This window comes from Camelus bactrianus, chromosome 5 (genome assembly GCF_048773025.1).
Source record: "Camelus bactrianus isolate YW-2024 breed Bactrian camel chromosome 5, ASM4877302v1, whole genome shotgun sequence".
Classification (NCBI taxonomy): Eukaryota; Metazoa; Chordata; class Mammalia; order Artiodactyla; family Camelidae; genus Camelus; species Camelus bactrianus.
Window position 1 is genome coordinate 61123075 of NC_133543.1, and position 27367 is coordinate 61150441.

Below are 27367 nucleotides of genomic sequence, written 5' to 3' on the forward strand. Positions count from 1 at the left end.
AAACATGTTACATCAGGCATTTGGGTTAAAGACTTGGGTGTATATCTTAGGGTATGAAGACAATGTATCCCAGCACAGCATGGCAAATAATGTGAAATTGAACATCAGACATCTGTTCATTGGCAGTATGCGCCACCCTCCAGCACGTTTGCTCAGGACCTAGCTCCTGATGTCTTGTAGGGCCACCTTCCCTGCTTTTTCTGTTCTGGGAATACTTGATTCACCCATCTCTGAAGCAAAACCTTCTTCTCCCACTCTATCATGCAGGCAATATTTTCTTTGTCCGATTTTTAGCTCATTTTAGACAAGCTTCAAATGCAGAACCAAAAATGGCTCACCAAGATGTTTATTCTAAACAAGACAGTTTTTTCCATGAAGAATTCTGTTACCTGCTTTTCAGTTGTCCCCCCACCCCCGCCCCACAGGTTTTGTAGTACACTCTGCATTCTGAAGGCCATCCAATTAGTATTCAGTTTTTGAAGGGCTCTGGCAAGAGACCTAGGATTCATTCCCCTGTTCTCCCTAGTCCCTCCTGACCATACAAATCCCAAGCCCTGTTGATTCTGCTCGAAACATCTCTTTTCCTTCTACTGCTACCCTAATCCAAACCAGCACTGTCTTTTTACCAGTATTAGTTTAACAACCTCCCAACCTATTGTTGGGAGGAACAACTATCCTCTACCAACTTATGTCCAAGTGCTTGGGGGCCTGCAAATTAATTGATAACAGGTTAACAAGAGAAAAGTTAATTTTCACATGCACTTGAGAGCAAGGTTTAAGAAGTGGCTCTCCAGACAGCTGGGAGTACTGGTTTATATACGAGCTTAATGAAGAAAATGGATGAGTTGAAGGGTTTAAAGGATGGACCGTTCTGATGAGGTTTGTTTACACAATTTTCTAGAATGTCTCAGCGCCCAAGTCCTGACTGGAGACTTCCCAGAGACTAAGGCTGTAGCAGCTGACTCTCATAAAGCTCTGCTTTGGTCAGATAAGGGAAGCTCTGATAAGGTTACAGTCCACAGGCGTTTTCCCTTGGAAGTAATCTGCATACTATTTTGGTGGGTTAATGGTCCCTCCACTATCTCCCAACAACCAGTCTTGTTTCCACATACCTGTTCACATTGCAGCCCAAGTTTTTCTAAAACACCTGATCATGACACTCCCTTTCTTAAAAACACTCCAGTGGCTTTTCACTGCCAAGGATTAGGATTTATAATCCTAGATTTACCATTTGCCTACTAAACCTTAAAGAACAGAAAAATAAAAGTGTGTAATCTAGCCTATGTGGTCAAAGTTGATGTACATGGCAGGAAAGGTCAGACAAGGTGGGTAGATTATGATATTAAAAAAAAAATTAGTCTCCAGTGCCATCCCACATTTTGTATCTATGTTTCTCAGATTTTACTGCTGAAATCAGTACTTTGGGCAGTGTGCCAGGTACCAATCTCTTTCTCTTCCCTTCAGTTTTAATTAACATTTCACTCCTTTAAGGCCTTACCAAAACACTTGGCTAAGTAAGTTCATAAGCTTATTCTTATTAGTGTTATAAGTTAATGTGCTCTGCATTTCCACATACAGTGTTTCTATTTTAGTAAGGTCCTTCCTGATTTATTCCACAGAATGACCTATAAAAGGCATTTCAGACACTGAAGCAACAAGCCGAGAAGAAAATTTGAGCAAATGGGTTTCAAACACCTCTTAAACCCCAGGTTCTTGCTCTGCCTAGGATTAGGCCCTCAAGGGAAGAATTCTATTGCCTTTGAGTCATCTGTTCCCCTCAGGGGAGGGCTTCATGCTACTCTGTATTTTTCTAATATGTGGCACCACTCCAGGGTACCACCAGTCATATTCTGCTATTCAGCTGTGATTCCTACATACATGAATTGTCTGTGTGTGTTTTTTAAATAGCTTTATTTAGCCATGAAATTCACCCTTATTTCAAGTTAAGTAGTTTTTAGTAAAAACTCTCAAGAGTTGTGCAACCATCACCACTATCTAATTTTCACACATTCTCATCATTCCCAAAAGAAACCCTGTACACATCAGCAGTCATTCCCAAGTCCCACCTCACTACCCCAACCCCGCACTAGGTAACAAATAATCTACTTTCTGGCTGTATAGATTTCCCTATTCTGGACTTTTTGTACAAATGGAATCATATAATATGTGACTTTCTGTGACTGGCTTCCTTCACCTAGCATGTTTTTAAGATCTATGTTGTAGCACGTATCAGTACTTCATTCCTTTTTGTTGTCAAACAATATTCCATTATATGGGTGTGCCACCATTGTTTGTACAGTCATCAGTTGATGGACATTTGGGTTGTTTCCACTTTGGGTCTATTATGAATAATGCTGCTATGAACATTAACAAGTTTTTGTGTGGACATACGTTGTCAATTCTCTTGCTTGTATACCTCGTTGTGGAATTGTTGGTCATATGCTAATTCTACGCTTAACATTTTGAGAAACTGCCAAACTGTTTCCAAAGTGGCTACACTAGTTTATATTCCCATCAGCAATGTATCAGGGTTCCAATGTCTCCGTATCTTTGCCAACCCTTGTTATTGCCACCCTGGTGGGTGTGAAGAAGCTCATTATGATTTTGATTTGCCTTCCCCTAATGATATGACTCATGATGTTGATCATCTTTTCATGAGCTTACTGGCCATTTGTATATCACCTTTGGAGAAATGTCTATTCACATCCTTTGCCCTTTTTTAATTGTGTTATTTGTCTTTTTATTACTGAGTTGTAAGTTATTTATATACTCTAGATATGCAGAAAGCAGATATGCAGAAAGGGTTGCTTATTTATGGAAAGCGGTCAGTGGTCTCTTTAATTAAGGCAACATTTAGTCAGAAACTGGAAAGCTGCAGGGAACTATCTATGCAGACATACAAAGGAAGGGTTTTCTATGCAGTGGGAGCAGCAGGTACAGTGACCTGGGATAGAACATGCATGGCTCAGTTCAAATTCCCACCCCCCGCCTCTGTAATTCTCATGCAAATAGTATAATGTCTGTACACATTCCAATTTCACCACAGTTTATTTTCTAAAAACATTTTGCCATAATGGATTACATATTGTACCAAACCTAGAAAGATTCAGTTTGGATGTTCCAAAAATTAGATAAATTTAAAACTAAGACAAAACCAAACACAAACTAAAACCTTTGTTCTACATTACATTTTGCATCCCTGCTGAAGCACTGTTTCTGATGTGGCAACTTCAATCCAATTCAACAAACTTAACTGAATGCCTATGGTGATATTTCCCGAATTGTAATTTGTGGACCATATTTGGGGTTCAGAACTTTCACCAGGGATTTGACAATGGTTTGAGTAATTAAACACAGTTAGTCAGGCCTCAGTAATTTATAACTTCGCTTGTATGCTTGTATTCTGGCAATACAGAATGTGGTGAATGCCACTGGAGTGACTTAATTCCAAGGAGCTGTATGTTGGGGAATGTAGACAGCTTATGAACAACCTACCTTGAGTGCCATCAGCTAAGACACACAGGGTGTGTATCGTGGGGTCAGTTCATAACTCATGCCATATATGGCTGTGGTGATTTAATGACTCACTGGAATTAATGTTGAGAATCAGATGTTGTTACCTAGATGCTATGTTCCCATTGATTATCAATATCCAAAGAGAAAATATACTTGCTATGAACATGTCAATGCATTTTACAGCCATTTTCTTAAAAAGTCATCAATTTTGGCAGTAATACCCTGAAAACAAATGCCCGACTTTCTCTGTTCCTCCTTGCCCACACTTGTGATCTCTGTTTCAGATTACCTTAGGCAGTCAGCAAATCTTATTGCCTGGATATGTGAAAGCAAGGTGGTTTGATACTTTCAATATTTAAACTTGGAATATTCCAGAATACCCTAAACAAAACTGAAATGCAATTACGAAATGCCTTCTTGCCTTTTCACCAAACATATTCAATTCCTACCCACTGCCTAAGGTAAAATAATCCTTCCTGCCCTGGAACTCACATTAAAACTCTTTCCTGTTGCTTATCATTTCTTATGTTGTATTTTCCACACTGTATTATATATACATCCCTTGACTGCCAGCACCTAGGAGCATGTCCTAGGGCTGCAGAGGGTTCTCAGTAAATATTTACTAATGTATTATTATTTTGGCCTGGAAGTATTAGCGAGATAAATATCAGAATTGTTCCATGGGTTCAACTTTGTTTCTATTTTGGGTTTTTAGTTTTGTTTCTTTAATTTGTAAAGCTTTGATTTAAAAGAAAACAGGAGAGGATGAGTGGGAAGAAAAGTTTAAAGTGTGTTACTCCTTTAGGGATGTTTTTTTCTTGGGTTTTACCTGCTCTGTGGTTAGAAACAGAATTCAACTTCAAAACAAAACCAGAAGATTCTGTGTTGAGTCCTAATGGCTATTTCCTTTGAATGTGGCTGGAATGATGGTCTTTAAAGGGTGTTACCAGATTAAATCCTTGCCAAGTAAGGAAGGTGGAGCCGTGTGGGAATGAGGCTTTGTTTAATCAGGCTGTATAATGTTTTGCTGAGACATGTTGGGAAAGGCAATCCAAAGTGATGTGGACTCACTGTGAAATCATAGTCTGAAGCACACCTTATAAAATTTAGAGATTTTTTCTTTTTTGCCACCCTCTTGGAAATTCATATTATCACAAATGTTAGAGAAAATTAACTACATATACATATACAGTCATTTCCCTAACATTTGTGGGACTTGAAAAAGAGTGCAATTAAAGGACCACATATAATATATCAAATTATAAATTATGGTAAATATCTCCAAATGAAGTATGTTCTCTCTTCTTACCCTAAAAAAATACAGCTTTAGGCAAAGTTAAAATCTAAAATTCTTGGAGGGGGGACAAACTGGGATTTCAAAATTTTTAGATACTGACAGGCATATGTAGAATAGATAAACAAGATTATACTGTATAGCACAGGGAAATATATACAAGATCTTGTGGTAGCTCACAGCAAAAAAAAAATGTGACAATGAATATATGTATGTTCATGTATAACTGAAAAATTGTGCTCTACACTGGAATTTGACACAGCATTGTAAAATGACTATAACTCAATTTAAAAAAATTATTATGCAAAAAAAGAAATCTAAAATTCTTTGATAACTTTGGAGCCTCATGTTTAGAGAATGGAGATCCTGGAAGGGCCTGCTCTAGAGCCCAGAGGCCCACCCCTCACCCCTCTCTTGCCATCCCCGCCCCATCCCACAAGGTGAGAGGTCTCAAGAGTATCCTTATCACAGCCTCTGTACACAGCTGCCTCTTGGACATCCCTCAGGTCTATGGGTGTTTGCTACATAGTTCATGCCTGGGGACAGACCTGGGGAAGAAGCAGAGGTGGCCGTTTGAGTGGGGAAGACTGGAATTTGAGGTCACCAGAGGAGGCCTGGAAGCCTGGCTCAGGCTCTGTGTGAGCACAGTCCTTCAGTTCCTGGATTCTTTGTCTTGTGCAAAGGGTTGTAGTCAGAGGAAGGACAGAGAGGTTTTCTGAAGCAGAAGGCTCAGAACAGAGGCCCCTCTTGCCTGGGTCAAAGAGCCATCCTCTGTGTGTATGTAAATGTGTGTGTGTGTGTGTGTGTGTGCGCGCACGCAGGTGTGCCATGCTCTGATGCCTATGTGTCTTTTAAAAATATAGAAAATTTGACATATACTCATGGATCGATTAGTTTATCTAAGGGAGAGCTTTAACCTCATGGATGATCTAAAAGGATGAGCAATACAACACATTTGTCGCTGGGTGCACTAAACTTAGTTGACTGTGGTTATCTAAATGCTTCAAACAAATAAAGATATATATCAAAATAATGAGATTAATGCCTCTTTCAGAAAGGCCTGGAAAGCTATCAAATTTCCCTCATCTGTGTGTACTGAGGGATCAATTTCATTCATGCTGCTCTGCTCTGCCTTAGGGAAAAAGAGCACGATGATCTCCTGCTGAAAAGAGCCCAGCAGGGGGCTGATATGTGGTGCCTCCTTCAACTAAATTCCCTCCCGCCTCCACCCTGGCCCGTGTCTTCACAACCTCTTACCTCGCGTGCCCTTGCTCTTCTTGGATGCACTTTGGAAGGGATTTTCTTAAAACTTCACAACCCTTTAACCTCATGAGCTGCTGAATATCTTAAGCCACAGTGAAAGTTGAAGCTCAGTCTTTAGTCTTTTGAACAAAAAATACTCAAGGCCCAACTGTGCTTACTTTTGTGATATGGTGATATTGAAAGGAGACAATTAGTAAAATGAAGTGTGTGAATAAGAAAAAAATGACTTTTTATGTGTGAATGTGGCTTTTCTGAGAGGTAATGTTTTGGCCAGTATCTGTATTTCAGAAGTGGAAAGTCTAAGACCTGAGTCTAGGTAATAGGAAAAGCCATCAAAGTATGTAAGACGCAGTCAAGTAATTCTTAGTAAAATGAATCACATGTTTGAGCAGGTATTACAAATACACATAGGTGAACCACTCAGGTTTAACGCTGTATTTAATAGTCTTTGATAATTTGAAGTAGTGAATTTAATGTACTGTGATTTGATTTGTCAGAAATTGAAATGAGACAAGGTATTTTACAGATATTTTAAGTGATCTGCATCCTGGATCATGATCATTATGACTATTTGTAGGTTTTCTTACTACCTAACCATGTTCTCAAATATGTTATTACTCTGTGAAGAAGAAAGTGGGTAACTGTCCCACATAAAAAACACAGAGGGGGTGAACAAGAGTGCAGTTTGCCTGGGGACAAGGACATTTTGTTAGCTCGCCACCCTCTTTCCAGAATCTAGAATCCGGAATAGCCCATAGTCAGGTCCTTAGTAAGTATTTGTGGCTAACAAAAGAATAAGTGAATTAATGGAAGTCATTTATATCAAGTACTGACTATGGCCCAGAGACTAGTGTTCAGTTTAACTAGTGTGTTTTATGTTGTATGTGTTTTATGTTGTATGGCATTAAATCTTGTGTTATAGGTAAAGAAGATAAGAATCAAGAGGGTTATATAACCTGCCCAAGATAACACAACTTGTGAAGTAACATACTCACCTACCAACTATACTGTCATTTTATTACTTTTATTCCCTCATAGTATTTATATGTATCACAAATTTAAATCTTCCTAGCTATAGTTGGCATATCAAGAGTGTGATAGGTAATATATAGCCAGGAGCTTCCTTTCAAGGCTCCCAGTATAGTTTGAAAGAGGGAAACCAGTAATCTGTAATCTAAAGCAGCAAAATTCTATACACTTAGAAATCCTGGCTCCTCTGCCTCAGTGAAAGCAGAATTCCTGAGCAGACTTTTTTGGGGGGGAGGGGTAATTAGGTTTATTTATTTATTTTTAATGGAGGTACCGGGGACTTCATACATGCTAAGCATGTGCTCTACCACTGAGCTGTACCCTCCCCCTGAGCAGACTTCTGATCTCTTTCTGGTGGCAGTCAATACTCAGGGACCTGTGATGGCCACACATATCTGGAAGAACAAAGTGTCACTTGTTCTCCAGAACCTTTCTTTTCAACTAGCTCTGACTTCCTGGACTCAGGGCCTTGATTACCTAGAACCATGGTCCTTGCCAACTGCGCTTGGCCTCACCTGCCTTCTCTGGATTCCAGCCTAATGTATAACAACCTTGTGCCTCTCCCAGCCTTGTGTCCACCTCCCCTGGCCTTCCTAAGGCTCTGGAAGAATGGCATCTGCAAGAACCTACCTGGCTAGTCAGACTCCTCTGCATGTTCTCTTAGCCTGCATAATCTCATAACTACCTAAACAGTGACGTGCAGAAAACCTTAGGAGTCGTAAAAAATAACTGGAAAATAAAATAGCTCTTACTCTGTCTTCTCTGTTACTATCTTGTAATACTTATGTGGGTCTTCCCTCTGTTCAGATATGCCTGAAAGATGAATCTTCAAGGATATAATGAGTATTGGATGACTATTTTCTTTTATCTGCAGGTAGTGACATTTGCAAAAGGACTGTCGTGTGTGTATGTGTGGTGTGGGTGTGTGTTGGATCAACTGTGGGTTGTTTTGCTAGGTATTGTTAAATGTTAGTTTGAACTGAACTGAAATGGTCTTGTGAAAAATAAAAATCTAAACTGCACATACTGATGAAAACCAAAGAAACCCACATCAGATACTGTTCCTGCTGTTGGCAACAAGCATCTTTGCATGGGATGACATAGTGACTGCCATGATTTAGAGACCAATTAAATTTTTTTCACACATTATTAGTGTCTTTAGTGTTTTACTTGTCAAGGACAAAGATGGAGAGGGAGAGAAAAAATGGTAACTGGCTTTCCCTAACAAGAATTTGAGCTAATGTTATCTATATTGTCTTACTATAAAATGATGTGTATTAGAAAAATATTCATTCTTAAATGTGAATTGTATTAATCATTAAAGCTATTTCAAAGTCCCCATGGGAAAGGTAAAGTGTTTTCTAGTTTCTAACCTGTGAAACTGAACAACAGGCAGATAAAATCTGGGAAATGGTTCAACTGAACTCATTTGTTCTAAACACCTGATATTAAATATTTGATTAATTTTTTCCTTACCAAGACTTAGTCTGGAATAGTGAAAAATGTTAATTTCAGAATGTCTCAGACACAGGTACTTGCATGTTGTAAGGAGATTGGTTTATAGGGAAAACAGTTATTTTTAGACAATGTCAGAGCTAAAACTGTTAGGAACTGGGAGTTTTGTGAATTCATGTGAAGGCGGCATGGCTTATAAAAATAAGCAGGGCACTGGGAACGAGAATTACGCTTGACTTCTGGTTCTAGGTTTGCCAATAACTAGCATGGTGAGCTTGGGCAGATCACTGACCTCCTTTGGCCTTAAATTTTTCTCACTGTGAGGAGCTGGGCTCTGATTTTTAAGGTCAATCACAGCTATGAAATAATGTGATTTTTCCAAGTGTCTTTCAAAATACACATTGATTTTTTTATCTATGTTTGGGCCTATCCTAAAGGTATTACTGGACCTTATCCAATCATAGCTTTGGCAAACAATACGGCCACTGAAAAGCTACTTGCGTCACTTGATTTTATTTTTTCACACTCAAACAATACCTGGCAAATAAAGAAAGGTTCCTGAATTGTGACTGGCACAATGATACATGGTCAGCTGAGCTGAGAATTTAAGCAAACTATATATATTGTTAGGGTGCAGAATGAAGGTGAGGGCTGCTCTGTAATTACCTGCAGTTGTGAACCAAACCAATGTTGTCAATTGTGGGTGTGGGACACATGACAAAAATCAAACTGTGTAACACAGTTTCTTTATGCATATATCCAGTGTTGTTATTTTAGCACAATTTCCATCCCCTCCTGCTTACTGGCTTTTCCATTGGAATGCACACACACTCAGCAACTTTCTTTAGCCATCTCCCTCCTAGGGCTTCTATCGCATTTACCACCACAATCTACGCTTTATTCTTTGCACCCTCTCACTTCTGTGACATTACCCAACCTTCTAATTTGGCTCTCACTCTTTTCTCCATACCTTAAGTTTAGCTGTAATACAAGTTATACTCCTAGACTCTCTGTTCTTCCATATTGGATCTTACTCCCTTAGTTTTTTTGACTAATTATAACCAAATAGATGTACAACTTCAAAACTGATATCTTTATTTTTTATCATTTTTATATAGTTTAGAACTAACTGTCCACCAGCTATACATTCTTATTCATTCATTCATGCATTCATTCGTTCACTAAACAGAGCACATACTACAAAAGGACTATTTTAAGGCCAATGGAGCATTTCAGGGATCATTTTTAAACTATGTCATTTCTAGGCAGAAGTGTTAAATGATGTGTCTCAATACTTGTTGGATATTCTAAAAGCATTCTCAGCTTTTTTATAGGACTAAATCAGATGTCCTGTTTTTACAAAGTTGTTTTTCATTTTCTATGATTTAGAAATTACTTAGGAGAAACAGAATTTAAGAATAAGACTTTTGGGCTTTTAGAATATATTAATTTTCAACTCAAAGGATCTTGCTCTTGTATGTAACACAAAAGATGCATATGTACTGCCCTGACATGAGACATGTCTGTAATCGAATTACTCATCCTCTTCCTCTTCTCCTGTCTAGCACCCTAAGCCACTTCCCACACCTGCTGCCCAAATCAGCTCTCCCCATCTCTGTTTATATCATCCTTTCTTTGGTCGCTCAGTCTTACAACAGGGAAACCCCTGGCTTTTCCTGTTCCCCCCCAGACCCCTCTATCCTATGAGGTATCATTTGATTTTTGTGTCATATTATTTTTCAAAAGCAGCCCTCTGCACTCTCTCTGGCCCTCCAAGTGAGAACATTCTGCATCTGCAGTATTGCAACAGTCTACTATCTACTGACTTGAGAGTCTCAATTCCCTCACTCCCTGCTAAATCTCTCCTGAGACCTACTGGCTGGATCTTCGTAAAGCATTTTATACTATGCTTCTGTATCTTCAGTAGGTCTCCAATGACTATAGAGTGAAGGCCAAACCCTGCATATTCAAGACCCACCACGACTATCTGACCTCTTCAAGAAAAGTTAAATCGCTGTGCTTTGATATAGAGGAGGGATTATTTAGAACTGAGAATTTTAATGTAAGTGGAGTTTTGATTCTTAGCATGGTTTGTTTGCTTGTTTAATCTCTTATTTGCAGGTCTGTTGGGAGATAATCTTTCTCTGCAAACAGAAATAAGAACAAACAACTGTGGAAATATATTTTTAGAACAAACACATTGGCAAAAGGAATAAGGGCAGAAAGCAGAGGGATTTGGCTGCCTCTAGGAGTGAGTGTGGAACCTCCTAGGGTGCTTTGGAAGCCTGAGGATGTAATACCTCACATGAGAGCATTCAGTGTCAGACTAAAAGTAAAGCAAGAATGTAATGTGTTTATGTACTAAGTCCTATGAGAAAGATATATGGTTTAGGGTGAGAAACTGTATTCTAAATACTTGAAATTGCTCCTTAAATTGGATTAAATAGCTTAAAAACACATTTTAAGAAGGTCCTGTCCTTATTACAATCCTTTTTGAATCTATACAATTTAGTTTAAATATACTCTAAATGTAGAGCAAAAGTACTGCCTGTGACACGTTCTGAAAGCTGCAAGTATGTGAAAATGAAGATCTTCAAATACCATATCCTTCTGTTATTAGTGGAACTTTTGAAAACTGAATCCAATTATTTGAACCACACTCAAGAAGTTATGAAAGAAAGTGAAAAGCAGTACAGAACTTCCAGGTGCTCTAGAGTCAGGCTGCCCAGGGTTAAATCCTGGCTATGCCCTGATTAGCTGGATATCTATGGGCAAGTTATTTAATCTTCCTATGTTTCAGTTTTCTTAACTATAGAATATGAATAATAATGCTACCTTCCTTGTAGGGCTGTGCTGAGGAATAAATGAGATGATGCATGTAAGGTGCTTAAAAGGCACCAAGTACTTATTTGAATACTTATTAACAATGCTGCAAAGTAGGCAGTATTGTATCTGTTCTACAGGTTATGAAACCAAGCCATAGAGAGTTTTTTTTTTTTTTAAACTTGCCTAAAGTAACATTAATCCTAAGCAAGCTCTACAGTCTCAACAACTCCAAAATCTTAGCTATTTCCCCATGCTGCCTCCTTGCTTTGGTATTGCTGGAGACATGATAATGGATCAGACACTAGCCCTGTCATCAAAGAGAACACAAACAAGAGAGACAAACAAGAAGTGAAGGGACAATTCTGTATAGGTGCCCCAGGAGCACTGATAAAAGAACACTTAACTCAGCTTGGAGGGCTGGAGATGGTTTCCACAGAAGTTTATCTAACCCAGGTCCTGAAGCAGGGGCAAGAATTAGATCATGGGCTTAAATGGGGTGAGAGTGTTCTTAGCAGAAGAGACAGCAGACAAAGGAGTGGAGTGGATGCTCAGCTTGCAAAGGTGCAAGGCTGTGAGAGAGGACACAGAAAGTTCGGTATTTACAGTAGATCAGCTCAGCTGGAATGTGGAATCTGGGATAGGGCTGGGGGCTAGGACATAGGCTGGTTTTAAGGGGAAGAAGTTGAATCACTTCCTTTCTGCTGGCCACGAAAATACAAGTCAAGAAGAGGCAGCACAAATGCCTGTACACAAGGCACAGACCCCAGACAATCAGTGCCCTTAGGTGGACAGGCTAGAACTCACTCTGAGGCATGGGTCAAAATCCTTTTAAATATAACGAATGCCTCAGGCCGGGGAGGCCAGACATGCCTATAGGTAGTGTATATTTTATAGTGAAAATGATCTCATTAACAATGAGAGAAATCTCCATTTCCCTCTTCCAGGTATTCTTTCCTAAGGAAACTTGCCTACATTAGAATTATATGTTAAAATTCCTTTGTTCCTAAAAGAAAAACATCATCCTGACTTCTTATATGAAAAATAGTATTTTTGCTGTTTTAATCTAACCATTCTCATAGCAATAGGTCATCTATAGAACAGGTCACACTCAATGTCCCATAGATGGGTTACAGAGAAGTGCTGGTTTAAGGGGCCTCTCTAATCTTTACTCCTAAAAGTAGATTACCTCAAAATAATAGTGGGTTTTAATAGTGCAAGTTTTATTATTAAAAACATTTATTAAGACGTAAATAAAATCTAAGCTAGTTGGGCACCTTAGGAAATTTCAACATGATACCTTTCTTACTCTGAAAGACAACTTTGTCCATCTAATGCCTCCCTGCAGAGTTTGTAGAAAAGTTATTCTCATGGTGCCGGCATATTGAGAAATCATCTTAACACTGTTAAAATCAGTGACAGTGGAACTCCTTGTGGTGTAGTCTTTTATTCAATTTAACCAATAAAGCATGACTAAGTGCCAGGTGCTGTGTCAAGCACTAGGGATTTTTATATGCTTAAAAATATAAAATATCCATGATGTAATGTAAGTACTAATGAAGAAGTATGCATCAAATCCATGTCATACTGGAGAATCTAAAAAGAACATCCCCAAACCTCAAGAAAACAATAATAATTAAGCAATTTGGTAATTTTTTTCTCTAGTAACTGAATGTGGGAGGGTTGAATCACTTTATATAGGTCAGAAAAACATCTGATTAGCACCAACTTGTCTAGTTTTGATCCTAATGCAAATGAGTGAAGACGTTATTGGAATCGTTAATTCCCTTATCTTTTAAAGCACCCTGGTCTCCCTTATAAGTGTTCTAAAAATGCAAATTATGTAGTGTGCACCTGCTTAACTAGAAATGTTTCCTTAGATTATGTAATATATCATAAAATATTTTTAAAGTCAAGTCACTTCTAAGGTACGATAGTATTCCTAAGAACATTCAATTTGGAAATCATAATTTACATAAATTAAGACTCTTGAGACTCTGAAGGCTGAGAAACATATTTCTCTAGAACTCTGCAGCAATTTTTTGTTGCCTTCGAAACAAAAACATTTTAATCTAATAAAATTGTAATTTGAATTCTTTAACCTATTATAGATAATTTATTATGGATAAATCACAATTTTTAACCTGAACAGTCTTCTCATTAAAATAATTCAAAGGAATGTCATTGTCTAGCCCAGGTCAGAGCTTATACTGCCCACTGGACATGGAGAATTTCAGATTTTGTATTTCCTCTACTTTTCCATGTGAAGGTGACATCAGCTTCCATGGTCAACAGTGCTGTTACTGTCACTTATTTAGCTCATTACTTTTTTTCCTATTTCCCTCAATCTCTAATAATTATATGGCAGTGATATTGATTTTATATTAAATTAATGGGATTAGATACAGAATTTATATTTCATTTTAAAAATTAGTACCTTCCTACTTTTTAGGTATAGAAGAGAAATAGTGCTAGTTCCACTTGAAATACAATGTTCAAATAAGCCAAATTAGCTTCAAATAAAATTCCTATTTAGGACAGAATTAACTATAATAGAAGATCATAAATAATAGATATTTCCAAATCTCCCCAACTGTTAGAAACATGAAATAATTTTCACCTATTATAACATTAGGCAAGGCATCCTGATATGTCTGAAGGTAATGTCCACTTAATATATGAATATTTGAACATTTCATACTTATAATCATACAGCCTTTCACTTATAGCTGGAAATGCTTCTAGTTTTTTCTCCCACTGTATTGAGATATAGTTGACATGTAACATTGTATAAGTTTTAGGTGTACAACATGGTGATTTGGTACTTACAGTGTATTGCAAAATAACCACACCCACAGTGTTAGCTAACACTTCTATCACGTCACATGATCACCATTTTTCTGTGGTAAGTACATTTAAGAGCTACCTAACTAGAACATGCAAGTATATAATACAGCAGTATTAACTAAAATCACCATGCTGTACATCAGGTCCCCAGAACTTATTTATCTTTAATCCAACATTTGTACCTTTTGACCAATATTCCTAGTTTTTAAAGTCATTTCACATGTGCTTGATCCTCACAAATCTCAATATATAATATATATAGTAACAATGTATAACATATATTAACTATAGAGAGTGGGAATTTAATCATCTTCGTTAAGCAGAGAAAATGAAAAGTGTTTATATGATCTATAACAGTGGTCAGCAAACCATGGCCTTGAGCCCAAATCTGACCCCCGACCTGCTTCTGAAAATAAAGTGATACTGAAGACAGCCCTGATCTTTCATTTACGTATTGCCTATGGCTGCTTTATGGTGGATTGGCAGAACTGAGTAGTGACAGAGCCCATAAGGCTCACAAAGCCTTAACACATTTACTATCCAGCCCCTTAACGAAAAAAAAAAAATTCTGATCCTGTTCTACAGCAGTTTTTCTTCAAGAATCATATTTAAATAACCAATTTAAAACTGTTTTTCTCACTTTATGGTGCCAAAATTAATAGTCCAATATATCATATGTACATTTTCTATGAGAAATCTGCACACTACAAGAGGTGAAATACAGAATTTCACAGCATTCAATGCTACCACTTTGTAATATAGGAAGCAGCATATCAAAGTATGCATGTTGACAATAAAATAATTAGGGGAATTTTGACTTATTGATAATGATGTGATTAGCCTGAAACTGAGAAGTTAAAAAAAAAGAGTCTCTTTTCCAAGTGAAGCTAATAGAGTTCTAATTTAGTATGATGCAAGTCCGTTTCTATCAGTATTTCAACTTAGCGTGCATGTAGACAGCTCTTAAGAGAAGCGACTATCAAATAATTCTTACAGCCTTAAAATACGCACTAAGGCTGACTTAACCTTACTTTTGGACATCATTTCCTATCAGGGAGTTTTACACTTGAGCGCAAATATTTGGCTCTTTTTTTAGAAACATCTTCTTCAGATAGGATGTGCTATAATTCTATGATATGTAATATAAAACTATACCAATGATAATAGATTCTCACCAGTTGAACAAATGAAGTAAGTACAGATTCTCTGGAAGACATACATACCTTTAAACTATTGCCTGCCTCCTACCTTTTTACTCTTAACATATTTAACTTTGGAGAAATGAGAAAAAACCAGACTCCCATTTATTATTGCTAGAAATTTGAGGGAAATTTAATTCAGAACGTAAAATAAGGAACTGATATAGATAAATGAAACACGAATATGTAGTAAAGCTAGAGATTGTTTTTAAAAATGAAACTTCAACATTTTAACTGTCAGGATGCTTTGTTTTAGTTTTTATTTTGAAGTATTCAGCTAATTAAAAAATAATGGGATCTTTCCCTTAAAGACCCAAAACTCAACATCTTTCTAAAAAGGAGTATGCAACCACCTTTCACGTGTCTTTTCATGGCTCTCTGATACTTCTTGCGGGCCTTATCAGTAGCAGTTACATTCAGGTGCTTATGGGTGGCATCTATTCCAAAAACTGACCCCATAATGTATCTCCTGAGTATTACCTTTATTTACCCCTTTTCAAGTGTTACTTATAGCTTAATTAAACCAAATAAAAACATTGATGATCTACTAAATTCAAGGCATGAATACAGTTTGAAAGAAAATCTTACTTAACATTCTCCATTAGTTAGGGGCAAGATACTCTTCCCTCAAGGACTGGGCAATTGGGACAAAGATGAATAGAGCCAAGATAAAAAAAAATTCTATTCTATTTGTTCATTTTCTACTCTTGTTTATATCTCAGTGGTTTCAGTAGCTTTCTGGCTGGTTCCTTTTAAGAAAACACATAATGTCAAATTGGACATAGAAGTTCAATGGCTAAGTACTTAGTAAATGTTAGTTCCCTTTCTTTCTTATCTTACTTCTTTACCCTTCCCTTCTGTCAGGTTTTCCCAAGTCATAATCACTCTCCTCACCCTTGGTAGATTTTTTTTTTTTTTAATTACAGTGCTTTTAAAACTGGTTGACGTTAGTTCTGCAGGAAGAGGGAGAAAGTGTGACCAGGAATCTCTCACTGCTTCTTCAGGCCAAAAAGTTTCCCTTAAATTCATTTCAGACCTTACTCACTTTTCAGCATTTTTTAAAGTCATATTTTAAAGCACTTGCTTGTACCACTAAGATGATAATTACCTTATACTGGAGTTCCTTATTATGGTCCTTAGTTTGCAAGTTTTTTGGTATCAGAAACAAAATCTTAGTACTCAATTCTTATCTGGGTCAAATGAAGCTCCCTGTAGAAAAAGCACAACACAACTATTTATTGAATGAATAAAAGTACATGGAGTGAATGATTCTTAAATTTAAGTATATTTAAAATTTTATATAACCTGTCAGTAATAAGGGCACTATGGTTAAAAAAAATTACATTTCAGTAAGTTTTATAAATATATTTTATTTGCAGTTTAATTCACTAGAAATCACTTTAACAACAAATATTTCTAAAATTATGTAAGTCTATTCACATATCTATGCACACATACATACACATAGGTGAACTCGGTTTTTCATTGAGATTTTCATGTTACAAATGTATTTTATAAAATGAGAAGTTTTGGTAAAAAGATTGGTAGTATCAAAAGTTGTTTTGATCAAGCCAAATTGACAGCTAAGGCACTTTCATGTTGATAGCTGAGTCAAGACTATCTGATGGGGAAACCAGGAATTCTAAAAAAAATTATAGACGTTGGCAGTCACATTTAAGTATTCTGCAGTTAAAAGCAGCAACAGTTTATTTAACAGGTTGCTCAGAATCAAGTGGAACTTACTGTTTTGGTATTTTGCCTGACTTTTTTTCCATTTACAAATGAATCAGTGCCCTGTAGAAGCAGTTTTTTAAAAAATATAGCCAAAATGAAATGTCCTAATTTCATCAATATATTTTATTAACTGGAATGTTAGTACTCTTTAATGCCATTTGCCTGACACTGGGTTTGTGTATTTCTTCACACATTCTGTTAAATGAACACCTGCCAAGGCAAATATCTGACTGATATTTATACCAGATTGTTTCTATGTAGGAACACTATGTTACACTGCTTGCTTCCTTGAAGGAATACAGAAGATTAGGAGTTGCGAATGTGAATACAAACTTTGGTTTCTTTTTTTGAACTGCTACCTCAAAGTAGAATTTTCTAAACTGAAATTTACTGATAATAAAAGATTCTCACAAACCAGAATCTAAATAAACAAACAAACCAAAAAAAACCCAAAACTGTTCAAATCTTGAATCAACCCTCGATACTAATTTTTAGCAAACATAAACCAATTTTTTTCATCAGAAAGTATCTAAAAATATTGACCTAATACAACAATAGGAACGCCAAAATAGTCTAGGCGTGAATCTTTTTTTCATTTGTTTTGAGTACTGCTTGCATTATGAGGCTTTGTACTTTATACAGATGGTCTCTGAAGATCAAGTTCATTGTTTTTAAGGTTGAGGAGACTTGCGCAAGTCTGAGCAGAATGAAGAGAGCAGAGCCAAGGCCAGGGTTTCTGCTGTTTCTACCAGTGCCTCCAGAATTCCTCCAACGAGCCACAGGAGCTCCTGGTGGGGCTGTGGAAGGGCCAGGCAGGCAGGGCTCCCGTGTCTTTCCCCTCAGGCACTGCACTCTCTTTAACAACTGCATCTCTCACAGATTTGAAATTCTGGGTAAGATGAGTTTGAAAACAACAACAACAAAACCCAAAACTCCGTTCCTAAAAAATAAATTTGAAAACCACTGTATTAGCTTGTGTACTCTACGGATGAAAGAGGGGAAACATCACAAAGACCCGAATCTGAAATGATGTCCCTGTTAGTAGCCAACATGGAAAACACCAAAAACTACATTCCAAAATAAGAGAAAAGGGGTCCTGAATGTAGTTTTTATACAAGTAAAATCCTGTTAGATTATTTTTTTCTTTTTCTTGTACTTTGGTTGTTGACTTAAGTGTTTCTGGAAATTTGAATTGCACAGAAATGAACAATGAGTAAACAAAGTTTGGTAGAGAAACTTCCGATGTGTTTCAGAATTCAAGAACAGGTGGAGCATATAGAAAAGCATAAGAATAACTAGACATGAGAACAGTGGAAAGTTAAACGGACATACTGACAGTAAGAGCACCATATGGACTAAAAGAGGCAGAAGAGCTTTCTGGAAGAGGCACTCAAGAGTCAAAGGCAAAGGAAATGGTGTTCCTGGTGGAGAGAACAGCAGAGATGAAGGAGGGAAAAAGCAGGTTTATTGAAGAGGAAAAAGATCCAAAAGGAGAGGATTGTTTGTATCAGTGGGATATAAGCTTGAATTGGTAAAATGGGGTTATACTGAAGAAGTACATTGAAGGCAACTGAGGACAATGCATTTGAAGTATGCATAAGGGCCTCTGGTACTCATCAAAAGAAGTGCTTTATGCTAGAAGGCTGGCAATGTGTTCTGAACATTCAAGGGATTTTCTTTTATTGTCTTAAATTACTGATGGTGGAAAAAAATGTAGGTGGTACTTCAAAAGATGCTAGATTGTTTTTACAGATTTAAAATCACATATGAAATAGTAAACACACATGGACATTCTATACTGTTCTCACAATTGTGTTATCCAAAAAAAACAAAAACAAAAACAAACTTAGGAAGCATACACCATGACCTAATCCATTATTTTATGTCATATTTATGTAACATATATAATTTTTAAGTTTTATCACCCTTTTTGAAGAATTTGGAAAATACATGAAGAAATTTTACTTAATGATAAGCACTGTTTGAAAAATGATATTTATTTCAAATTAGTGTCTCTTAGGGTAGAAATATTATTTGGATACAGTAGAAAAATAATGTCTATTACTATATAATTAAAATTGAGGAAAAAAACTTTCCTTAGAAAGATTTGAATTAAATGACCCTAGAGAAGTGTTATTTTCAACTTATATCTTTTATTTATGTTTCTTCATTATGTGAGATGTGGAAACAAAATTTTCCTTATACTCAGGTTAATTCTTTAAAAAAGTGACTACTGTCAAAAGAAGTTATAATTATATAACAAAATGTAATTAATTTTAACACTGGATAATCTCTGTTGTATGGCCTTAATGTTAGGTGCTTTACCAAGTAAGAAAGTATCTGCCCATCTTTCTATCACATCTTCATTTGTCCTATAGTAACTAATATATTCTGGACTAGAACTGACTTAGAGAACATCCAATCTAGCTAAACTGTGCAGAGGAAGACATTACATGTTATGCATTTCACACAAATTATTTTTATAAAGTATTACACAAAGATGTAAAACTATAAATTCAGAAAGCATAGCTGTATTTCATACTGAAGAACTTCCACAAAGAACTCTTTTGAAAATACTAATTAAAATTTGTAAGTTGACACTTAGGGATGAACAATATGTGTTACTGACTTGTTCAGTGAGAGGGCTGATAAAACTGCATTAATGAGGATGTTCGTGGTTGTGAGTAACAGAAAATGCAGCAAGAACTGACTAACAGTAAGGAAGATTTGCCCAATATTAAAATGTTTCAAGTTAAGGTGGTCCCGGAGTTGGCTAATTCAGCTGCTCAATTACTTTGTTAATGACTTAGGATCTACCCAACTTTCCATTTTGTCATCCGGAGTATCTAGAGTTGTCAGGTTACATACAGGACATCCAGTTAAATTTGAATTTCAGTTAAACAGTGTATGTCCTATGCAATATTATTTGTTAGCTGAAATTTCAAATTTAACTAAGTCCCTGCATTCCTATTTCCTAAATCTGGGAAACGTATCAGCATCTTGGTCTTTCTCTGTAGGCTAACTCCACTCATGTCATAAGATGCCTTCCATATATCTCAGTATTATGTGCAGATACCAACATCCAGTGGCATAAAAAGGATTCTGTGCTAAGGAAGAAGGTGGAGGAGTGATGTTTGGTAGGTAACCAACAATATAGGTCACCAAGGCAAATCTGAGTTTTTGTTGACTAAAACTTAATTTCCTCTAGTATTAAGTAGTTCTTTACTAGCATGTAATTTAGCCTGCCTTCCTGTTCAGGAGTACCATTTTTTTTTTCTATTAAAATTTATTTTTTGTTTTTGAGGCTCTTAGTTTTGTTAGAACTGGGAAAGCCCTTATCACTGCATGTGAAATTATTAAAATAATTTTTATTGGGTATTTTGAACTAAGGGAAGAAAATGGCTCATTTGCACATCTCCCCCTTTCTACATTATTCCTAGGGCATATATTAGAGGTTCTCCATGTACATAGCTGCTGGTTCTTTCTTCCTCCTTTATATTAGTTCATATTTCTCAATGCCAAAACTTCAGTTTCCTGTGTTCCCTTCCTCCTTCCACTCTCCCACCTTTTAAAACGTATCCGTATCCTTAGAGCCTTATTTGTACTGCAGTGATAATGGTTTTATATGGGCTACATTAATTGTGCTAATATTTACTTTGCTAACGTGTTGGACCTCTGAGGTAATTTAAGGCTTTAATGATTTCAAAAGTTCAACCCCTTTAAGGACCTCTTCAGGAATGCTACCAGTTTACGCATCTTGGTAGAATGGCCCTTTTGGTTTCCCTATCACACTCACAGAGGCAGGTGGCTACGAGAAAGGCAGGTTGGCCTATATGACTCCACTGCCTGGAGTCTGTTCCTTATGTCAGCCTGGTCTCTCATCTTACACCATCTTTCATTCCCTCATCAAACTCACACTGCAATCCACTGGTTTCTGCAGCTGTTTTCTCCACCCCATTTCCTGTCTCATCTTGAGTGATTCATATGTGACTTCAGTATTTATAGAAATGCCCCACCCAACACCCTGGACTCCTCTGCTGCACAGGCCTTTAACTACTTACTTTGGACTTCAGTGAGCTACTACCGGTGTTACAGCCCGGTGCTACCTAGTCTGCCCAGAATCTCCTCACCTCTCTTAATTATGTTTCACAATCATACTGTCTTAATCTGAGTTTCTGCTCTTTTCAACTATCCCTCTTCCCTTCTTCTAGCAAGCTAACTCTTTGGCTTCACAAAGAATCTAAAACTTCAGGAAAATAGCAAAGATTCAAGTCTCTGAGCCCTTCTACAACTGTGCTTCCATCTCTCCTGCCCTACCTCTTCCATCCAACCTGTGTTCTCTGCTTTATCTCATCAACCAACCCCTTCACTTTCATCACACTCAAGCTCTGAGCTCCTCTCCTGGATGACTTTAAAATGTTATCTTTTGAAATTCCACACCTATGTACCTATGCCTGCTATATAAAGTTATACCACTGCCAGTAGCACTGCATAGCGGTGACGAGCATGGACTCTGGAGCCAGATCACCGAAGCTCGGTTTCTGGCTCCTCCACTAGCTGGGTGCCCTCTGCAAGACAGCCTGACCACTCTGCATCATTCTCTTCACCTGCAAAAAGGGAATAATAACCAAGCATGTCTCATAAAGACATTATAATGAATAAACGAGATAATATTTATAAGGTGCTTAGAGGTATATAGAATTATTAAATAAATAAGTGTTTTACTTCTCTTTTGTAGTTTTGATTCCATTTTTAATAACAGCGATTCCAAACCTTCACTCTAATTCTCCAACTAGCTCATGCTCCATCACTTCAGCAGATGATCTGGCCTAGTTCTGAGTATACATAGGACACTAGGTGTGAATTCCTTTAAATTACCTTCCCCCTGAAAATTTAAACATACTGGTGCATTTATATCTCCTCCCAATCTAAAAAAGAGAAATCACTTTCTAAAATTAGTATTCTGCCTCTTCTCAATATCTTATCCTTTCAAATACCTAATGTTTTCTGTGTACATTTAACCTTTCTCTGTCTACCAATTTCTGTCTTTACCCAATAATCATGTTTTACTCCCATGCATTCCCCTCAAAAAATAACCATAAATCAGCCCTATGTTTCTTTTTAGCTCTTTTCCTATCTCCAACCTTCTCTTCATCAGTTGTCTACATTTACTGTTTCTATCTTTACCTCTCTCATGACTGTGTTACTGAGAAATGACAATAATTGTAAGGTGGTCTAATATTAAAAATAGTGAGAATGAACTCAGAGGAATCAAAACTTAAGCGCTTGGCTTTTTCCCAGCCTTAGCCAGACATAGATATTCATGATTTTGAATGCCTGTATATTTATATAATGGCTTTCCTGCTCTTTTGTTCTGTCTTAGCCAATTAATTGTTACTGTTTGAATACCCCTGCTATTTCCTGTTTCCCGGTCCTAAAAGGAATTAGTCCTACAGACTACCACTACAATCGAGGCTTCCCTCTGCACCATTCCACCACAATTATTGTCAAGGTCAGCAATAACATCTCTACTGCCAAACCAAGAGGTCAATTCTGTCTTCATCTTAATCAGCTTCTCAGGAAGTTGGTGGAGTTAACCATTTCCTCTTCCTTAAAACCTTTCTTCAGTTGCCTTCTGGATACCACTTTCAGTTCTCCTCCTTCCTTGCTAGTTGATCTTTCTTAGCCTTCTTTGATGGATGCTTTTCATTTATTTGTCTCTATAAAGTGTGGGGTACCCAAGAAACTATCCTTAGACATCTTATCATTCTTCACCAATTCCCCCCTTGGTGGTCCCAACTGATTATTTAACTTAGATACCATCTGTATGCTGATGACTCCTAAACTTCTATTCTAGTTCAGATTTTCCCCTTGAAATATATACTCATATATACAAATGCCTACTCAACCTATCCACTTGGATGTCTAACAGGCGCTTCAGAATTAACACACTGAACAAATTTTGTTTCTCCCAGGACTCCTCCACCTTTAATCTTCTCCACCTCAGTCAGGGAGAGTGCGTGAACTTAATAGTTTATACTGGTTAAAGAATGAAAGCCAGTGAAAGAAACTGAGAAGTAATAAAATACAAAAATGTAAGAACAAGAAAGGAATGAGAGGAATAGTCAATCCTGTCAAAAGCTATAAAGATACCTATAAAATGAGAACTGAAAAGATCCATTAGATTTTGCGTTTTAAAAGTCACTGATGATGACTGCCTCAATAGGTTTGGAACAGGAAGAGAGATGAACAGGATCATACAGAAAAAAATGGCTGTCTGGTATTAATGATCACACACACACACACACACACACACACACACACAATTTAAGTCAAACTTTCATCTAGAGTGCGACCTCTCTACTGTATTTTCTGATTGCTTAGGCTACATTTCTTTTATGTCTTATAAGCACCTCATATCAATATGTCCAATAATGAATTAATTTCCCTTCTTCTCTTGTTCTCCTTACTCTCAAATGAATTAATGCCACATGCCTAATCCTTCTAAATCCTCTATCATCTTGAATGACACCAATACATATCCATGTACCTAAAGGAGAAAGCAAACCTTGGGGATCATTTTGTTTTCTCCTTCCCACCCACTTCTGATTTGTCAAATCTGATTGTAGTCCCTATCTCCAACTGTCTAACTTGAGTCTTTATAAACCTCTCTCTTCCTACCCCCTCAAACTAATAAGTCTCCTAACTGGTTCCCGTGCCTGAGGACTTCTCATGCCCTATTCTTTCAACTATATAGTTAGTTATAGTTATCTTTCAATAAAGCACTTTAGTTAAAAACTGAAAGCTGCTTCCAACTTCCCACTGGCAATAATGCACTCCCTTAAAAGAGCACATCAAGATCCTTACAATTTGGCTCTCATCTACCATTACAACCTGTTTGTGACAGTTCCCCACTTGCCTTACATAATCAGACTGAAGTACACTGCATGGGGTCAGACACACACTTCCCACACTTCTACCTCTAGAATACCTAAACTTTTCAAAGGTCAACTAAGTTTTTCTCCTTAAATTGTAAATACAATTTCAAAGAGTTTGGAAAATAAAAGAAAAAATTTAGCCGTAATATTGTCATTTAACACAACATCTTTGTTTATTTCCCTCCTAACAGTCCTCTATGAATGTACATATTTGTATAATAAACATATAATTTTGCATAATATCCTCACATATTTTAGCCATTCCTTGTCATGTTGCAGAATAAAAATATTAAAAATTATAAAATATTATTTTGAGAAAAAGGAAAAAAAATGAGAAAAAAAAAAAACCAAGGGTGGGGAGAGAATCGAGCTCTGAATAAGGTTTAAGTTGCATACCATGATGACCTACTCATCCACCACGGGTGAGCCACACATTTGGCTCCCAGTTTTCTAGTTGCCAATGTAAAAACAGAAACTGTCAGTTATCTAACTCCCAGTGCCCAAGAGATTAAAAAAAAAAAAAGTCCTGGTAATTGTAACTCTTCTTGGAACAAATATTGTAGAAAGATATTTCTCCTGAGGTCTTCCTAAAGAGAATACAGGGTGATATACTTAACAACTTCTGGGAAGACTCCTTATTAGAGACGGTACAGCTCACTTCACGTCATTGTTCATACTGAGAATTAATATAGGCAGATGCCATGGCACAAGTCACTGAACAATTTTGTAAAAACCATCTTTTTGGAAATCACTTGATACTATCAAGACACCCAGCTCTTTGCTGGTCTGCTTTAAGTCATGGGTAAATATAATGCATTAAAATGCTCACATATCATGTATGTTATACAGTCATAGTAGTGGCTGAATTGTTATCTTTTAGAAAAACTTTTTGAATATTGTTCCTCTTCAAGATAGAGTTTTAAATAGTTCTTAGGTCAAATCTTAAAATGTCAGATTCTATATTGCACAGCTGAAGCTTGCTTGGAAGAGCAGATTTTAGGCTGAGAAGCAAAAACTCCCTCTTTTTTATCATGAATGTTGTTTCCTTTGGGAAAGTCCTCTGAATATAAGAATGCGGCTGGGGTCAGAGATGTTATAGTATTGGGCTTCTGTATCTAATACAGAATGTTATCATAGAAGGACTCAAACAAAAGCTGAATAACATACTTGCTCACAGAGATTCTCACTGTCTCCAATCTTGAGTCCTCTCTAGAAATTGGGCTTGGTGGAGCTACAGATTTGGGGCCAGAAGGATCAACTTTTACTTCTCTGATTTACATGCTAGTAAGAAGCCTGGATACTAAAATCTTTTTTTTTTTTTTCTTAAACATTCTTTGAGTTTTTCAGAAGACTGATAAGATAAAGCAATTTTCTACCTTTGCCTTTATCAATATTTGTAGGACTGTTGAGATATGGATTCTTGTCCCTAATTAATTCTGTCACTAACTGACCTTTTGAGGGCTTCTTAAAGTTTCTGAGCTCAGTTTTCCTCCCTTGTAAAATGAGGGAGTTGTGGTAGGTAACTGCCTCCCTAGGATTCCTTCCACTTATGAGTCATACTGACCCTTGGCCCATCAGCTGTAAGTGGAGAATCCCCTCAATCTGATGAGAGTGATTGCTAATGTTTCTCTAATAATGGACCTAGCGTACTACAAGACAGTCACACATCTTGGGTAAGAGCAGGGGCTCTGAAGAGGAAAAGTCCTGGTTCCACTCTGTCCTTTACTAGTGTGTGGCCTGGAGCAAGTATTAACCTCTCTGAAGCTTCCCTATCTGTAAAGTGAGACTAATATAAGCCCTTACAGAGTTGTTGTATTAAGTGAGACGTTGTAAATCCAGGCCTAAATACAGTGTCTGGCACAAAGCAAGTGCTCAATCAAAAGTATCCGCTTCCAGTACTGTTATTTCCTTGGGTCCACTGAAACAATTTCTCTTCTAAATAGCATTTTTCCAAGTTGAATATCAGCACTAGTGTAATTACAGTCTTTAAAGGTTTTAAGGTGCCAACTTGGGCTGACTTGTTTTAAACAAATTGGAAAGACATAGGCTCAGGGGATTTTTAAAAAATTAAGCAAAACAACCTGTGTGCTGACCTTTACCCTGTGGTTCTTTTATTAATAACAGTCTATTAACAAACACAACTTTAAGCTTTGATTAGTACTAATGTAATCCAGGCCAAATATGCTACATAACAGCAGTAATAAATTTCTTGCCCCAGAGAAATTTTAATGGAGGTTTGTTTCACTTTTCTGTTTGTTTTGAAACAAGATTGTGGAGAAGTTCTTAGTTTGGGGTTCCCATCAATAGATACTTAGACTCTTTAATTTCTGATCACATGTAGATTGTATTTCAATACAACTAAATATGATAAAATTATTCTTTGATAAGAAGGATAAGCTTTGAAGGCTGTGTAAGTACTTATTTTATAGTTTTAAAACAATTGCTTAACAACAAAAGGAAAAAAATTCCCCCAAATGTGGGAAATCAGAGTTCTTTGCTGTGTGCTTAACTACAGCAGGAAATATGTGTTTGTTTATTATGACCCTTAATGCTTCCACAGCCAGATTAACTTTCAAGCACAGAGTTTTCATTCCACTTAACCAACAGTTGTCACCCTGACTGTGGAAACTGATAATCTGCAGGGAGTTCAAGGAGAATACTTGCATAATTACATTCTACTAGAGCCTGCCTTGTCCCCACAGTTTGGGGATAGACTCTTTGTGAACAGGGAACACTTCTAAGAGTAGGGCCCCCTACAGGGTGTATTAATTAGCTCACAGTAATGTGCTGGGTCAACCTTTGTCAAAGTTGACTTTCAGGGACTATCAAATTTGATAGAGAAGGAGTTCTGAATTACCATTATATGTTTAAGAATGTCTCCTTGTTGATTCTAGGTTTGTCCTCATTCATGAGATGTGAGGCTCTACTGATTTGTAACAAGTTGGGGGAAAACAATCACTTATATTTCTGCTGGAAAGCTCTCTGCAGGATAAAGGGTGAGTAATATGTTTTATAGATAGATAATTAAGAATCTACATGGATTCATAAGTCTTGAATATCTGCATGTTAAAAACCCCAAACTCATCAGGCCATTTGCTGTATAGACATATTCAATTTTTACAGTTCTTAGGAACTAGCTTATTATTTTCTGTCTCAATAGCTCTATTTTCTTTAATATTTTAGTGTTTGATTAATTCTCCTAGAACTACACTTATTTTAAAAGCAGTTTTAAAGGACTGCATTCTGAATTTATACACAACTTTCTAAGA

General features: G+C 36.9%; 2 protein-coding genes across 14 annotated transcripts in view; one reads left to right on the forward strand and one right to left on the reverse strand.

The window, feature by feature from the left end:
• Positions 1 to 27367, reverse strand: part of NEUROD1 (neuronal differentiation 1) — a 175386-nt gene that overhangs the window by 143447 nt on the left and 4572 nt on the right. For all 10 annotated transcript variants that reach the window (XM_074364003.1, XM_074364002.1, XM_074363995.1 and 7 more), the window contains one exon: positions 16535 to 16635. The gene's annotated coding sequence lies outside the window, so the exon portion shown is untranslated. The remainder of the gene's footprint in view (positions 1 to 16534; positions 16636 to 27367) is intronic.
• The window catches only part of ITPRID2 (ITPR interacting domain containing 2), an 80022-nt gene that overhangs the window by 11567 nt on the left and 41088 nt on the right, over positions 1 to 27367 (forward strand). For all 4 annotated transcript variants that reach the window (XM_074363994.1, XM_074363990.1, XM_010959991.3 and 1 more), the window contains one exon: positions 26993 to 27094. In XM_074363994.1, the coding sequence (XP_074220095.1) occupies positions 27007 to 27094 (88 nt within the window). In that variant the 5' untranslated portion in view covers positions 26993 to 27006. The remainder of the gene's footprint in view (positions 1 to 26992; positions 27095 to 27367) is intronic.